At 38.4% G+C, this 18,485-nt stretch overlaps 1 protein-coding gene across 2 annotated transcripts in view; it reads right to left on the bottom strand.

Moving 5' to 3' along the window:
* Positions 1–18,485, bottom strand: part of nup58 (nucleoporin 58) — a 69,862-nt gene that overhangs the window by 5,821 nt on the left and 45,556 nt on the right. The window contains exons 12-15 of one of the 2 annotated variants that reach the window (XM_070892251.1): positions 14,897–14,979; positions 12,902–13,100; positions 9,463–9,561; positions 403–498 (exon numbers count right to left, since the gene is read on the bottom strand). In XM_070892251.1, coding sequence (XP_070748352.1) covers positions 403–498; positions 9,463–9,561; positions 12,902–13,100; positions 14,897–14,979 — 477 coding nt within the window. The remainder of the gene's footprint in view (positions 1–402; positions 499–9,462; positions 9,562–12,901; positions 13,101–14,896; positions 14,980–18,485) is intronic. The other variant, XM_070892252.1, reaches the window with a different exon arrangement.

Here is an 18,485-nt window from a genome sequence, read left to right as displayed (position 1 = left end):
TCAATAACAGGTTCTATCCATGAGCCAGGCTGTCTGGTCAATCGAAAGGTTCTCAAATACTGAAATGTCATCTTGGAGACAAATTATCCCAAATAGCAAGTAGGTTTTTTCTTATATGACACTACCCAAATATTTTCAGGATAAGGTAAATCTACAATATTTAGCATCACTGAATGCAATTTTGGTACCATGCAAAATGTATAGTACAAATGCAGCTGAACCATATTAGTTCGGATCTAGGATTTGAACTTCCATGTCTTTCATTAACACATTTGAAAACTCAAATGCTTTCTGTTATACCATGTAGAAATGAGTTACTTGAAATCATTTCCTGCCCATCATTGACGGAAGGTTGAGCACTGACGGACGGTTGAGCATTGAGATACAAAATTACAAACAAACCTGCACTGAGGCTTCCTGAGGGTTTAGTGGCTGATCCAAATCCAAATGAGGTGGTGCCTGAAGTATTACTTCCAAAGCCAGAAGTACTTCCAAATCCTACAAGAATAAGTACTGCACACTTAATATAATGTGCGCTAAAAAAGTTATAACATGAAAGAAAATCTAACACGTAACCAAATGGGAAAATACCAATTTTACTTTACTTTACAAATTCTGTTAAGAACTGCAGCTGAAACAAATAACTAACAGCAATACCCTTTCACCTGGAGTATTTTCCAGTAAAATCAATATTCTGAGAAGAGGCTTTAAAAAAAAGTTTCCTCGGACTTAAGAAAATAAATAGCAAATATGCTACGCCACAACATATACTGAAAAGTAGACAAAAACATTAATGAGGAACTTGGGTGTCTTTAGTGAAGCATTTGTACCCTCGAGTGCTACAATGACCACAGCTTGGCATAACATTGGGCAATGTGTTGGTGCAAAGGAGGAAAAAGTTAAGTCTGAATTTGAGAGAAACTTGTCAAATTTCAGAAACTTAATTATTTTAAAAAATACTTGCATGAAATTATGATAATGCTATAAGACAGGAATTCCAGTCTACGAGAATGCATCTCTATCACAACTGGTAATTTTTTAAAAACTGTGTATGTAAAAAAAAAAAAGTACCAGTGTTTCCTCTTAATTCAGCACCTCACTTTCCATTGGTATCAGGTGAACAAAAATAAATGGAACTATTTCTTTCCCACTGTAATTACTTTTCGCGATCACAGATTTGGATGGGCACTCTAGGATTTCTTTTGTTAAGTTACTGTTTTAGAATGGGGTATATGATAACATCTCACAGTTTTTCTTTAAAGTCCAGGGCTGAACCTGTTGCAAAAAACCCTAAGTTTCCCCATCTCCTTTCTCTCTTACTTTCTGTTTTAAATTTTCTCTCACTTCTGATTTCTTTTGCTCTAGTCCACTTCTACTGGAATCAGGGAAACTTTTTTCTTTACCAGATACTTTTAATAATCATCTAATTGGTCACCACTGAATACTATTGCCGAATACGACAGCTAACTTATACCAAAACATGTTCCATATACTGATTGAATGATGATAGCTCATATTCCGATATAGTTGAAGAAATTGCACCCATTTATTAAATAGTCAACCCATAACTACACTAACACTTTCCAGAGAGTTCTATTAAATAAAATTACAAGTATGTTTAGGAGATTCAAATGACGATTATTTATTTGATTAATTACAATTTTGGCCAAATAAAATCTTAGAAAGATCATTCAAGCTTTATTCGGAACAGCAACTGATCTTGGGATCAGAAATTGAACTGAAGCAGAGAAATTTATGATCAGCTGATAATCCATTTAAAATCAATGGGTTGATCTCAGTGTTAAAATCGTCAACTAACTTCAATCAATCAAATATAAATTGGGATAACCCAAATGGTTTAGAGTCAGAGTTGACAAATGTAATGTACGATTGCTTCATGATTCAATGCGCCACACAAAGCAGTGCTCATCCTGACTTGACATTTTCAAGTGACCTGACAATGAACAGAAAATGTAAATCGTGGTATCCTTGGGGGACAGCAGTCACGCAATGACTAAGTTCAACATGGGCTGCGATTCAGAAATACCAAAGACCAGAAGCCAGGCATATAAACTTTAAACAGGCTAACTTAAAAAAATATAAGGGAACAAATTATGTAAATGTTTTGGGAAAGGTTGTTCAACAATACTTTAGTAGATGGAAAATGGAAAACCTTCAAATGCTTCGGGGATGAATTTCTGCAGCGCATTTCCTGCTCTGCCACCATACTGCGGCAGAAACCTCTTTTACATACAGGTTCAGTATGAATTTGAATACACTCAGGACCAGCAAGCTCAAATGAAACATGCATGACTTTAAATGGGTTAATAATTAAATCAAAAGTTAAACTAAAAAGTTACCTCTACAAATTCTGAGGGGAAGAAAGAGGAAAGGATTCAGTGGGATTAATATAGCTTTCAAAAACACATTGAAAGGGTGGTCAGGGGAGGGGCAAAGAGACCTACTGCTGCAGAAGCAAAACATAACAGAGATTCTTTCAGTGCTTCAACAGTAAGGCGGCAGTTAGCAAAGAGATGAAAATCACAAGAAAAATACAAATGGTCTTAAAACAGAAGTTGAACACAGGGATTATTTGTCTATGTTCACCAGGGAAGACATGAGCAACATGCCTTCTGAAAACAGAGATAACCTAAGCCAATTTAATGACTGATATAGATCAGGTGAAAGTCCCAGGGAGGTTAAAAAATGCTCAATACCAATAAATTCCCAGTTGGTATTTTTTCCTGAGTACTGAGAGATTAGGTTATTAATTTGTGAGGCATTGATAATCATTTAGGAAGGACATAGGAAGGTACCAGTCAATTGGAATTAGGCTAACATGGTGTCCATATTTTAAAAGGGCCGCCCCAACCTGTGTGAGAACACCACCGCAGGTCAGGGCTATAAATAGAGCTGGAGCATGCCACTGCAGCTTCCAACGCCAGCTGCTCCAAGTGTGCGACGGCTTCGAGGTGGGAAACTGGGTGACGTCATCAGAATCTAGGACGCCGTTTGGTATGGGCAGGAGCATCGGCTGGGCCCTGGTAAAGCAGAGGAGCAGGAAGGTGGTGGCGGACTTACGATGAGTGATCAGGGCAGAGGAGTGATGAGGGATTGTGGCTGGTGATCGTGACGGAGGTTTGGCGAATGTTTGGTGCGGAGGTGTGGCAGGAGATCGTGGCAGAGATGCGGCAAATGTTTGTGGCGGAGGAGCGGTGAAGGATCGTGGCGGAGCTGCGGCGAATGAGGGTACGGGGCCCAGAAGAGCCGAGGGCCCAGGGGCAGCACGGGCCAGCCCACACTGCGATACGTGTGCGCACTAGGTCCGTGCAGCAGAGCACATCTCCAGTCGTCCTGGTTCAACCTTTGCCTCTGGATAAAGGCCTAGCTCTGTCGAGCCCATGTGGTGGCTGTTGTGCAACGGTCATCACACGTTAAAAAAAATCCACGCACAGGCATCTTCCACCCCCTCAATTGGAGTTCAGGACTGGAACATTGGGTCCTTCATTGAAACATCTGTGAACTCTTGTGGAAGCAAGTCATCCTTGTTCGAGGGACCGCCTATGATGATGATTTTAAAAAGGGAGACAAAACAGATCCAGACATCTAGATACTTATTAGTCTTGCTTCAATTTGGTATAAAATAATGGATTTGATTATAAAGAGTAAACTGGATGATTATCTGTACAATAACAACCTAGTAAAAACCAGTCAACTTGTATTCAGAAGCAGATGATCCTGCCTAACCAATCTGCTTTGAGGAAGTGACATCCTAAGTGGATTGTTGAAGTCTCTATTGCATGTTGTATCTCCACTTCCAAAGGGCATTTGATAAGGTTCCACACAAAAGGCTATTATAAACATACAAAAATGTCAGGCAGGAAAAGACCAACTGGTCCATTCTAGCCTGTCTCATACAGTCACTCTGCATCACGATATGGATAATAGCTAAGATTATCTATGGAAATTCAGTGGAAATCTTGGAAATAGCTGAAGCTTAAAAAACAAGTTACTTGTTAGAAGAATTATGTTGGGGTGAGGGGAAGAGGGAAACGAGTACTAAGTGGGGTGCCCTGGGATCAGTGTTGGAACCATTACTGTTCCCAATATACATTAGTAGTGGTGAACGGTTGTTTTTCAGACTGCAGTGTGCACTGGTATCCCCCAGGGGTTGATATAGGGACCACTGCTCTTTTGATATATATTAATGACCTGGCCTTAGGTATACAGGGCATAATTTCAAAGTTTGCAGATAACACGAAACTCTTATATAGTAAACAGTGAGGAGGTTAGCAGACTTCAGGAGGACACTGATAAACTATTAAAATGGGCAGACACATGGCAGATGAAATGAAATGAGAAGTATGAAGTGTTTCATTTTGGTAGAAAGAATGAGGAGATGCAATATAAACTATATGACAGAATTTTAATGGGGGTGCAGGAACAGAGAGACCTGGCGGTGTATATACACAAGTCTCTAAAGGTGGCAGAAGTTGAGAAGAAGCAATCCTTGGTTTTATAAATAGAGGCATAGAGTACAAAAGCAAGGAAGTTATGCTGAACCTTTATAAAACACGGCTTAGTTGGAAGTATTGTGACCAATTCTGGGCACCACACTTTAGGAAGGATGTCAAGGCCTTTGAGAGGGTGCAAAGGAGATTTAGTAGAATGGTACCAAGGAAGACTTCAGTTACGTGGAAAGACTAGAGAAACTGGGGTTGTTCTCCTTAGAGCAGTGATGGTTAAGGTGAGATTTGATAAGGGTTTTCAAAATCATGAAGGGTTTTGATAAATGAGAAATAAGGATAGGTTGGGTTTCTGCTCATTGGAATTCAGAAGAATGAGAGGTGATCTTATCGAAACATATAAGATTATGAGGGGGCTTGACAAGGTGGATGCAGAGAGGATGTTTCCACTGATAGGGAAGACTAGAACTAGAGGGGCATAATCTTAGAATAAGGGACCGCCCATTTAAAACTGAGATGAGGAGAAATTTCTTCTGAGGGTTGTGGATCTGTGGAATTTGCTGTTTCAGAGAACTGTGGAAGCTGGGACACTGAATAAGTTTAAGACAGAAATAGACAGCTCCTTAAACGATAAGGGGATAAGGGGTTATGGGGAGCGGGCGGAGAAGTGGAGCCGAGTCCATGATCAGATCAGCCATGATCTTATTGAATGGCAGAGCAGGCTCGAGGGGCCGTATGGCCTACTCCTGTTCCTATTTCTTATGTTCTTATGTAAATTGTTTCCAGTGGCAGAAGGGTCGGTAAACAGAGGACACAGATTTAAGGTAACTGGCAAAAGAACCAGAAGCGACATGAGGAAAACATTTTTTTTTTTATATAGAGTTGTTATGCTCTGGAATGCACTGCCTGAAAGGGTGTTGGAAGCAGATTCAATAATAACTTTCTAAAGGGAATTGTATAAACACTTAAAGGAAAACATTTGCACAGCTATGGGGAGAGAGCAGGGGAGTAGGACTAATTGGACAGCTCTTTCAAAGAGTCGGCGCAGGCACGATGGCCGAATGATCTCCTTCTTTGTGGTTTCATTTTATGATTCTATGAATGATTTGGATTCTGAAACGTAAAACAAATTGGTCAAATTTGCATATCGGAGGGGTAGTGGAATTGAAGGAGGTAGCTCAGAAATTTAAAATGAATTGACCAAATATGTAAGTGGACAGAATAATGGCAGATGAAATCTAATGCAGACAAATGTGAATTACTGAACGTAGGAAGAAAAGAAAGTGACAGATGGATGACACACGTACTTCATGAATGGTGCTGAAATAGCCAATTATGAATTTGAAAGAGTCTTAATAAACTCAGCTCTCAACCTGACCAACCAATGCAGCACAACAATCAACAAAGTTGAAAATAGTCCTTCACACAAAGGATGATCAAAACCTGGAATGAACTTCCAGATATAGAAGTGAAAACATTGGTGTCATTTAATAACCAATTATGTACTGCAATGCAAGGACTGTAAGGTTTTTCTGAATGGATGAATGAAGATGAGCCGATTGGCTTTCAAGATCTGTAATTATCTCTGTAACCAGCAAATCTGGGTTAATTTGAGTTACCAGCAAAATGTTTAAATAGATGTCTGTATAAAATTTCTCTTGTAATTTAATAAACTGATTTAAGAACTGGATGTCAGGGTGAGGAAGGGAGGAGACACGCTTGTGTTCTATTAAACCAAAAAATAACTTGAAATGGAAAAATTTGGACAGTATATGACACAGCCCAGAATGTCAAGGCTTGTTCATTGAAGTAAAAAAAAATCAAAATATCCTAAAATTAACTTCTTGATCCAAGTCCAGCACACATCTTCAGGCACTAATGGAGTGAACAGAAACCGAAAATGACTCCCTGCTCTCAACTTCACAAGTATAAGGTTTTAACGTGGTTGCTGGAAGATTCAGAGGAGATTTGAGGGGAGGCTTCTTCACGCAGAGGGCTGTGGGTGTCTGTAACTCACTGCCTGGAAGGGTAATGGATGCAGAAACCCTCACCACATTTAAAATGTGCTTGGATGGGCACTGGAAGTGCCGTAACCTGCAGTCGTAAGTGGGATTAGACTGGATAACCTCTTGTTGGCTGGCGCAGATACAATGATAAGTAATGCAGCAAATCGAATACGGCCAGGGTGATCTCCTGGACTAGTTTTGATTGCCTGGATAAGTTGGAGAGGAATTTTCCCAGATTTCACCGCCCCCCCCCCCCCACAATTGGCCTGGGTTTTTAAATCTGGTTTTTGCCTCTCCCAGGAAATCACATGGCTCCGGTTGGGGTGGAGTATAGAATGTTTTAGTGCAAGGGGTGTCACAGTTGTTAGGGGCGGACTGGTTGGACTGGGTGCTTTTTACCTTTCCGCCATTGTTCATAGGTTTATGTGTAACCTTCAGGATTGCTGACCGTGTGGCTCTTTGTCGGCCGGCACGGACACGATGGGCCGAAATGGCCTCCTTCTGCGCTGTAGATTTCTATGTTTCTATAATACTGGCAGTTTTGCTGATGTCTCTTCATTTCCCAACAATTCAGAGAGTACCTATCATCAGGGTTAATGATGATGAGGGGCAACCCTCCAACACCTAAATTAATTTTCGTATCAATACTACTAACAGTCTGGCTAGTAATATAAAGCACATGGAATCATTAAAAAATTAATTAACTACACAATTTCACAAACCATGTTTGTGGTAGTTAGTTCATTAGATGGTTCCGACTGCGAACTTGCAAAATGTGGTGGACATTTTATATGATACACTAATTAAGACATCACGGAACTATTTTCCAGATCACAATTCCCTATGTGGCATGTTCCTGATCTCTGCCATGACATGTATAAACCAAACTTTTTCCTATGTGAAAAGGAGGGGAAAAAAGGAAAGGCATCATGTCTAGTCAACTTAGTGTACTTTATAGTGGCTGGTTAGAAAATGATAGATATGGGGCCAAAATGCCTGCCTATTCTTCTGACTGAGCTGTGAGGTTTAGAAAAGAGAAACGTTAGTTTACTTTTTAAAAGGAGTTAAAACTTGAGGAACTGGAAGAAGTTAAAAAGAAAGTAAACCATTTCATCTGTAGCATCAATCACACAACGCATTACTATTTTGTGCAGTGTATACTAATTGTACACTACTGACTAACAAACATCAGCAAATTATCAATTTGGTGGGGCGATGTGAAAACTAGTAGCTATCCAAATCAGACATAGCTCCAGGATGAGAATTCCTATTGTTTTCTTTAAAGCTTAGGACTTGTTTTGATCTGTTAAAACACTCCTTCCTATTACAGCCAGGTGCTTTTTATAAAATGTATTCCTGATTTTCAAAGTTGTTTTGTGAACTAAAAAATTGAATTATCCAGTAACTTGAAGTAAGTTACATAATTAACAGCATTGTGGGAATTTAGTGCTAAAAATGCAAATTATTAGATAATTTGAATTAAAGGCTTTGATTTACAAGTAGATCAACTTATTTAGTTAAATAGGAAAGCTGTCACAAAATGATTGTGTCTTATTCTGCCTAAATTTTGCAATTATTAAATTTGCATATTAAGAAACTTCAATTAGCAGTTTATATAACCATTTCCTAGATTAATGGATGACAACAAATGATGCCCAGGTTTATGATTCATCTGATTATATGAATAATATTTTGTATGATTTTTTCAAATATTTTGTTTACCCACAGGCAGATCATATCATACAAACATAAATTGCAGATTTTCAAACCTTGATTTTATTTTGAGGAGAGGGGGGGGGGGGGGGGTCATGAAGGAGGGAGGAAAATTGTGTTGAAACCTATGAACTATTTAAATTGTTGTAAATGGAGATTGTGTGTGGAACCATCGTGCAAGGTCTTTCCATGAAGATATTCAGACCTTTGCCACAGATAGGAAAAACAAAAAATGCTATAAACACAGTAGATCCGTCAGCAACTAAAAAGAGAAAAGACAAGTTAGTGTTTCAGGCTGTCCCCAAGCAGTGTTTACGTTTGAATGTTAAGCTGTCTTTTCTTCTTTCTGATGCTGACAGACCTGTTGTACATTTTTATTGTTTGCTGATTTTACCTCAGATTTCCTTTTATCAGATTTAACATTGGTATTATTTGTGACCACTTCCACAAAAAGTATTCCTCAGAAACCAATCGGAGGGAAGGGGTTGTGGGAGACGGAGAAATAAAAGAGAGGGAGAAGAAATACTGATGAAGTCGCATTTGCTTTGTGGAGTTGAAAGCAGCTGTAAACTACTTTACGAAAAAGGCAACTCTACCATGCTAGATTTCTTTAAAACATTCTGTATCTACTGAAATACTTCCAAAAAATCTGTTTAAAATCAAATGAAGTTTGATTAATGAGATCACAAATCTGTAATGAGTATACAAGCTGATGCATGTGATTTCAAAATTACCTTATAACCTAGAAACTGAGGACAGAAAATGTGGAAAATCCCTAAAAGTTCTTCTAAATTGAGGTGACAAGTTAGTGTTCAAATTTTGACACTTTAGACATACCAAGCCTAAGACACTGACAGTTCTTGTTGACTTATGCACAATACGGAGGGGAGATTACTACTCAAATTTAGTGAAAACCTCAAAAATAACTTAAGGTGACATCATTTTTATAAAACTATATGGAAATAGGATAGTTCCTTACCCAAATTTTTGATTTAGGGATTCAATGTCAGGAGTGCATGATATTTGCTAAATATTAAACAAGTTTAAACATTTTTATGTCACTATTGTGACAATTCAATACTCACAGACCAAATATAACACAAATCTCCTTTAAATAAGGAAAGTATTTAAAATATATATTATGTGGATTAGGAAAATAGTTTAAGTTTTTGATCCATTTTGTAGTCACTTTAACTGATCGAGTGCATTTGAAAACCAACATTTACAAAAGCATTAAAATGGAAACTTGGACATGAGAAAGGTTTCAAAAATGGTACCTCCAAGGGTTGAAGAACCTAAGCCACTTGACTGCAAGCCTGTGCCAATACCTGAGACGAATGGTGCTCCAAAATTAACTCCCAGAGGTGGTTGCGGTCCTAGTACAGAAAAATCAGAAAATTTGCCTTACTCTTAGAAGTAGTTTTATTGAATATATATATATAACTCTCCAATGAGAGTCTTTTACTACTGCTATTCTTGAAACAATGGTCAAGAGCATCAAACAGAAGTGTTCAGACTTAAAATTCTATTAAAATAGTTAATTTAGAATCTAGACCAAAAAATACACATCAAAAATAGATTGATCCATATTCATGCTATTTAAATTTTAACTTAACTCACTTTTTTCTAGGCCAATTCACCCACTCAGAAGGAGTAGTTAGAGAATACGACTTTAAAGGTATGCAGACTGAATCCATATAAAATCCTCTTTCTCTAATAGAGCTATTCTGTCACCTATTTTCTCCCTACATTTTTATAAAATGTGATGCATACTATAGTATGCAAGATCAGCACAATCTAATGGTATGTTCCAAATGTTGCTTTTTAAAATCAACAGATAGCTTGTATCCTGTGAAAAAACTCCAATTTTATACTGATTGACTTTACACATGCATTACACGCAACTGTGAATCAATTTAGTAATACTTTTTAATGAATAAAAATACATAAAGAAGCAAGACAATAAGATCTTTCACGTCTCAATTTATTGTTTAGTTTTGAAACATCTCAATTACATGGCAACATAACAATGCAATTTTCATTTTGTTAAATCATAACTGCTATATTCTTGATTTTAGTGCACTACAGTTTGAAATTAGGCAACCTTTTATAAACTGGGGGAATAAATCATCCATGTTCTAAAGGCAGTTACAAATTAGAAGTGAATTTCTTTGCGTGCGCAGTTTGAAAAAGGCACCACTGAATTTACACTCCAAATGTAGGTTTAACACATCCACACTTTCACAGTTCAAACATACTACTTATTTTGCCCTGCTTAAAGTTAGAACATACTATTGCTTTTGTACTCTGATATTCTAGAAGAAAGACTTTTAAGTTTCAAAAAGGGAATTTGGAAGGTGTAGAGAACTAGAAAACTGTAAATCAAGCCAAAAGAAAGCCAGAAAACATCTAAGCAAATTATGGATCAAATCCTAAGTAAAGAGACAGTATCATTTTGTATGCCTACTTAGGCTTCATCTCAAAACATTACACAATTATACATATATATTTTAACTGCTATGGCTATCAATACATTACTTAAAAATTGAGTAGATATGGTAAAAATAACTTTTGAATATTCATATATCTCTTTTTAAATTGATGCAAAATTGGTTGGAAAATGTATCAAGATGGTTTAAGTGGAAAGATGTTAAGCAAATTTGATCTTTCCCATTATTCAAAAATTCAGCCCTTTTAGGTCAAATAAATTGACACTGCCTCTTTGTACCATGTAAAGATTTTGAAGAATAAGAGCCAGATGCACAAATGATTTTAACATAATTTTACAGATAATGCAGACTGATTTCATAATCAAACTAGTGTCATAATCTAGTGTTATACTGAAGGCAACTGTGGCACTGTGTGTTTGTATATACTAAAAGAAATAGTGTCGAATGGTGTGATTGTAATATTACAATACTGCGCAGAAGTGGATTTTTTGGCCAAGAAGACATTTCACTTTTCGGTAGAACAACAATTCTATTACTGCTTCATCAGAAAGCAAGTTATAAAATTGTATTTTACTGATAAAATATATCACATGAAAAGTGCACCAACTTACCTGCACATTATTCTAGCAGCCTTATTTTGTAAATATCTTACCTACTTCCGTTAACTTAAATGTTTATATTGCTATTAACTTTGGTTAATAGCAGCAAATTTTCTTTTTTCAAATTTGTTTAAAAGATCCTTAATTTTGATTCATCACACATACCAACTGGCCAGTTGTACTGGCCCGGGGGGGGGGGGGGGGGGGGGGGGAAATAGGGGGAGTATTCAAGTTAATAAATATTTAACACTGTACAAAACAAACATTATGTGGTTGAGATTGGCAAATTCAGTGACTTGCATTTTAAATGCTGCTCTGGAATATGTTAAACAAGGCAGAATCTTATTCATTATGGTGCAAGCAAATTAAAGCATATTAATACTGATTAATTACGCCTTTACCTTCTTTCTTTTGTAAACATAATTTACTTTCTTTTGTGTCTAATTACCTTTTTTGAAAAAAAGGCCAACACGTATTAATACTATTCTAGAACTTGCTTGGTGTAAACTTTATTACACCATCGCAAAAAATATATAAGGTACTTTTATTCACTGTATTTTCTTATTATATTCCTGAAACCTCAATTTAAAAAAAAAGCCAATTTAATGTTGTACCTCTGGCATCCTGTCTCTACTTGGAATAGCACCCGTGATGGGAAACTGCTATTTTTTTCCCGTGAGGAGCATTCCATTCAAACATAAAGCAGGCCATTTTAAAATTCCGTCAACCCAGTGTGCCACTGACAGTGAAGAAGATGGGCATCTGATCTGTCATGGCCTGTGATAAATTGTCAATGATATTAGGAGGGTTGCAAGAGCAGCTAGCTTGGAATGAGTCACTCCTCAAATGATATCCTTGTGGAAAAGTGTCCAGCCTCTGCTCGTCACCTCTCACCTCAGTTCAGGAATGCATCACATGGAGAACCCAAGCATAAATCCATGTCTTGCGCAGTACATTGTTATCGCAATGTATTAGACAACACTGTTTTTCATGAATAAATGAAGGGAAAAAATACCTCATTGTATAAATATAATGGATACTGTATGTATGGCGTCCTTCAGTAGTATCAAGCCTGTAGGTTAATCAAAGCAAAATCTAACCCAAAACAACTCAGGGCTATATATGCCTGAAATTCACCCATTAGCCATTCCTTAAGTTTATATTTTGATCAAGTTTTTTTGAACAAAAACATATAAATTCTAATAAATATTTTAAATTTTCTGAAATTGATCAGAATTTAGTGACTCAACAATTCAACACTCAAAAGCCTCACAGGTCACTTCAAACTAAATTCTTAGTCACCTTTACAGTATAAAATTCAATTCACATTTTCTAAATTACTGTAGCAATGATCTTTGAAAACACCAATTTGAGAGATCAAGTACTTTGCAGCTTTAGGATTATTGCTTTGTATACTCTGCATAACCATGAATTTGTAGTTTTATATGCAGGTGCAATTAATTTTATCTATTTATTATAATTACAAAAAAAGTACAAGAGAGTCTTAGTTGCTTTCTAATACAGCAGTAAGACCACTGAGATCTATTCAAGAAGACAAAAAAAAAGAGAGTAATATATTTGTTTGCTATATGGTTTATATGGCATGACCCATTGTAACCAGATATTTGTCTCAACACTATTCATCTATAACTTGAAGACATTCAGACCTGTAGCAGGCTGTTGCTGCTGTGTTAATGTTGCAGCCATGGCAACTGCCGCTGCATTTGGTATGCTGAAGGGAGTTGGTCCAGTTGTGACCCGTGGAGCATTTTGCCATTTCTTAGTTTCAGCACGCCTTGCTTCAAAGACATCAGTTGCATCTCCAAGGAAAGCTTTCCGATAGCCAAGATACTGTTCTCTTAGAATCTGAAGAAAAAATCTCAAGTTCACCACTGCATAACCCCAAATAAAACTACACAAAATAAAGATTTATTTTGTTGTTCAGGCTAATCGAATGAAAGCAACAGATGAGTTACTGCAGAGCTAAATAATAAAGGATATTACAATATTTATGAAAATTGTCAAATACATTTATTCCATGAATGAAGACAATTACATCAATCTCCATCGAGTCGTAAGCACATATAGTACAGATCAAACAATTTTCTGTACAGTATCTTCTATGCTGAGAAGGCCCGATTGTTCAAACTCTAAGTAGGCGCTGGTTTTCCCAAAACCTATTAAGAGGTTCCCATCTTTAATGAGGCAAAACACCGGGTCTTTTAAATAATGAATCATCCCAAATTTATTTAAAAACTGGAGGCTATTTAACTCTCAATAATTGGAATTCTAAAATAACTTGCACATCAGCTGATACTCAAGACATGGCGTATGAGCAAACATTTGCTGCACACCCACTCGGTACCAAGGATGTGAACATTCTTTCAGACTACACGATGTTGAAAACAGCCATCACAGCGCCACCTGCAGGCATTACAGGTATTTGTGGGCACTTAAGTGGTTGACATAGAAGTTTTTAATGTATTGTGAAATGGAATGTGGTGAGCTACCTACTGATTTTAATATATAAGCACCCTCTCCAAGGCCTTCACATCCTACCTAAATTGCAATGCCCAGAATTGGACACAATACTCCAGTTGAGGCCGAACCAGTGTTTTATAAAGGTTCATCTTAACTTGCATGTATAAACATAATCTATACACGCCACACAATTTCATTGGGACAGGAGTAGGCCAATCACCATTCTATTAGATCATGGCTGATCTGCACCTCAACTCCATTTACCCACCTCAGCTATCCATTGATATCCTTATCTAACAAATCTAGGCCCCCGACCTGCGAGAGAACAGCTCCGCAGGTTGAGAAGTAAAAGAGCTGGAATGGCATACCACTTCAACCTCCAGCGCGAGCTGCTCCAAGCGTGAGACGATTCTGAGATGGGCGACTAGGTGACGTCATCAAAACCCGTTTGAGCGTGGGTAGGAATATCGGCAGGACCTAGGTACAGAGGAGTGGGAAGGTTGGGGCGGATGAGCGGCGAGCGCTTGTGGCAAGATGCGGTGAATGTTTGTGGCAGAGGAGTGGTAAGAAATTGTGGTGGAGGTGCGACAGATGAGGGTATGGAGCCCAGAAGAGCAGAGGGCCCAGGGGCAGCACGGGCCAGCCCACACTGCGATATGTGTGCGCGCTAGGTCTGTGCAGCAGAGCAGATATCCAATCGTCTTGGTTAATCCTTACCACTGGACCAAGACCTAGCTCTGCCAAGCCCATGTGGTGGCTGGTGTGCAACGGCCAACACACATTAAAAAAAAATTCACGCACAGGCATCTTTCACCCCCTCAATTGGAGTTCAGGATTGGAACATCGGGTCCTTCATCGAAACACCTGTGAACTCGTGGAAGCAAGTCATCCTCGTTCGAGGGACCGCCTATGATGATTAATATATAAATATATCACAATATTAAACAAAACGTCAGCACCATTTTCTTCAGAGGTGACATTTTCTCTCATAACATCCTGTTTTAATTTTTCTACAGATGTTAGTTGTGTTCATGAGCATACACTAAAACAGAAGTTAGCATACCATTCATAGCTATTGTACCAAACATTATAGATGCCTTCTAATATATTGCCAGTCTTCAAAAAGTATTAAACTTAAGGACTTTTAGAATATAAGCAAATACTGAAGTTCAAGCCCATACCTTTGAACTTTCATGTATTGACTGGAGTTGAGCAGCCAAGGCTACAAATGTCTGGTATACTTTCTGCATTGCAAGAGACAAGTCTGTAGGAATGACAAAAATGATTAATCAACAAAAAAACCCAAAAAAAACCTTTTCTTGTCTCATGTTTATTACCATATGTTCGCTCCTCTCTTCTCTCTCTCTCTCTGGTGCTGCTCCTCTCTCAATGTTGCTGATTTCTTGCTGAAGTATGTTTCCATGGGCACCCTCCAATAACTTGTCAATGTGGCCACTATTCAAGTGCAAGCATTGGCTAGCTATTTTACCGTGGAGGAAAAATGACAGCCAAGTACAATCCTATTGTCATCAACATCCACACATTTCATAAGCATTTCATTGTCTGCTTTTCTCTGTTCAAGAGGAATGTAACTTACTAGTAAGTAGGCAGCTACCTTCCTATAGAGTTTCTCTCATCTCAAAACTTCACTAGTATATGTTATTTAATAATATTTGCTGAAATAGTTCCTTAGTGAAGGTAAGCCATCAAGCAGGATTCTCCTGTTCAGGGCATTTGCTCCATCTTTATTGCCATTTTCCTAGCAACTGACACAGCCAAATTTTGTTATTTACGCTCAATTCCTGACAAAATTGACAGAGGCAGAGTGTTGGGGGAAATGGAGGCTTTGCTGTTGTAATTACAGTCCTATCCCTGACCTGACAATGCTTGTTGCTTGACAAAAATGGAGCAAATTAAATATATATATTTTTTTAAATTGCAAAATTTGTTTCCGATTGCAATATACAAATCTCCATTCAAACATGTGCCCTAAATAAATCCTCCTTCCAGAAAATCCTCTCTATAAGTTTACACAAAAGATATTTCCAGGACTTCGTAAAGGAGCCAATAAACAACTATTTTATTTGAATCTTAAAAAATCTGAGATGTAGGAAAAATGCAGGCATGTACCTGGGACATATGAATTTATTCATATTCAGCCCTTCAAGCCTGTTCTGCTATTCAATTAGATCATGGCTGATCTGTATCTGAACTCCGTTTAACCGCCAACTAATCCGTATCTGTAGATACCATTACCTAACAAAAATAGTCTGTCAATCAGTCTTGAAAATTTCAATTGACCCAGCATCCACAGCCTTTTAAATAAGAACATAAGAAATAGGAGCAAGAGTAGGCCTTACGGCTCCTCGAGCCTGCTCCGCCATTTAATAAGATCGTGACTGATCTGATCATGGACTCAGCTCCATTTCCCCGCCTGCTCCCCATAACCCCTTATTGTTTAAGAAACTGTCTATTTGTGTCTTAAATTTGTTCAATGTCCCAGCTTCCACAGCTCTCTGAGGCAGCAAATTCCACAAATTCACAACCCTCTGAGAAGAAAAAAATTCTCATCTCTTGTTTTAAATGGACGGCCCCTTATTCTAAGACCATGCCCTCAAGTTCTAGTCTCCTCCATCAGTGGAAACATCCTCTCTGCATCCACCTTGTCGAGCCCCCTCATAATCTTACATGTTTCGATAAGATCATCTCTCATTCTTCTGAATTCCAATGAATAGAGGCCCAACCTACTCAACCTTTCCTCATAAGTCAACGCCCTCATCTCCGGAATCAACCGAGTAAATCTTCTCTGAACTGCCTCCAATGCAAGGATATCCTTTCATAAATATGGAAACCAAAACTGCACGCAGTATTCCAGGTGTGGCCTCACCAATACCTTATATAGCTGTAGCAAGACTTCCCTGCTTTGATACTCCATCCCCTTTGCAATAAAGGCCAAGATACCATTGGCCTTCCTGATCACTTGCTGTACTTGCATACTATCCTTTTGTGTTTCATGCACAAGTACCCCCAGGTCCCGCTGTACTGCGGCACTCTGTAATCTTTCTCCATTTAAATAATAACTTGCTCTTTGATTTTTTTTTCTGCCAAAGTGCAAGACCTCACACTTTCCAACATTATATTCCATCTGCTAAATTTTTGCCCACTCACTTAGCCTGTCTATATCCTTTTGCAGATTTTGTGTGTCCGCCTCACACATTTCTTTTCCTTCCATCTTTGTATCATCAGCAAACTTGGCTACGTTACACTCAGTCCCTTCTTCCAAGTCGTTTTTATCGATTGTAAATAGTTGGGGTCCCAGCACTGATCCCTGCGGCACCCCACTAGTTACCAATCAGAGAATGAACCATTTATCCTGATTCTCTGTTTTGCTAGTTAGCCAATCCTCTATCCATGCTAATATATTACCCCCAATCCCGTGAACTTTTATCTTGTGCAGTAACCTTATGTGGCACCTTGTCAAATGCCTTCTGGAAGTCCAAATACACCACATCCACTGGTTCCCCTTTATCCACCCTGTTCGTTACATCTTCAAAGAACTCCAGCAGTTGTCAAACATGACTTCCCCTTCATAAATCCACGCTGACTCTGCCTGACCGAATTTTGCTTTTCCAAATGTCCTGCTACTGCTTCTTTAATAATGGACTCCAACATTTTCCCAACCACAGATGTTAGGCTAACTGGTCTATAGTTTCCTGCTTTTTGTCTGCCTCCTTATTTAAAATAGGGGCGTTACATTTGCGGTTTTCCAATCTGCTGGGACCTCCCCAGAATCCAGGGAATTTTGGTAAATTACAACCAATGCATCCACAATCCTTGCCGAAACTTCTCTTAAAATCCTAGGATGCAAGCCATCAGGTCCAGGGGATTTATCTGCCTTTAGTCTCATTATCTCAGAGTACCATCTCCTTAGTGATTGTGATAAGTTCCTCCCCCTGCTATAGCCCCTAGACTATCCCACTGTCGGAATATTGTTAGTGTCCGCTACCGTAAAGACTATTACAAAATATTTGTTCAGAGTTTCTGCCATCTCCATGTTCCCCATTACTAATTCCCCGGTCTCGTCCTCTAAGGGACCAACATTTACTTTAACCAACCGTTTCCCTTTTTATATACCTATAGAAACTCTTGCTATCTGTTTTTATATTTTGTGCTAGTTTACTTTCATCGTCTATCTTTCCTTTCTCAATCATTTGGGGATGCAAATTCCAAATTTCCATTACCTTTGTGTGGAAAAGTGCTTTGTAAGAGAAAGATTTGGCATTAGGGGTACCAGCAGGACAATGGTTAAAGTGCTGGTTCCTGCACCGACCCATAAGGAGGTAAAAGGCATCTCTTTGGCCTTGTACATTCCAGTACCAAGGCTCCAGAAGTTATTAATTCAATAATATTCCGACAGGATACGATGTGAGAACCTAAACAGACATTGATAAGATCTTGCGAAGAGGCATGAGGCAGACTCACGGGCATCAAGGAGAATCAACAAATTCTGACCTAATGAAGTCATTCTAGTCACAGCCTAAGGTGGTCACGAGGGTCTTGGCCAGTCAATCCAAAGTAGCACGAATAAGGTGGTCCAATTAGAGAAGTAGCACTGATAAGGTAGTCCAATTAGAGATCTAGGGAGGTCTTACCAGGGAACGGAGGGATTTTTGAAATGTATAAAAGTTGTATGATTGTGCTGTTCGGGGAGCATCTCCACTCACAGACGGCTGTGATGAGAGGTGTTCCCGGACGTTCGTAATAAAAGAT

Source organism: Pristiophorus japonicus, chromosome 10, assembly GCF_044704955.1.
Source record: "Pristiophorus japonicus isolate sPriJap1 chromosome 10, sPriJap1.hap1, whole genome shotgun sequence".
NCBI lineage: Eukaryota > Metazoa > Chordata > Chondrichthyes > Pristiophoridae > Pristiophorus > Pristiophorus japonicus.
This window is presented reverse-complemented; position numbering and strand designations above follow the sequence as displayed.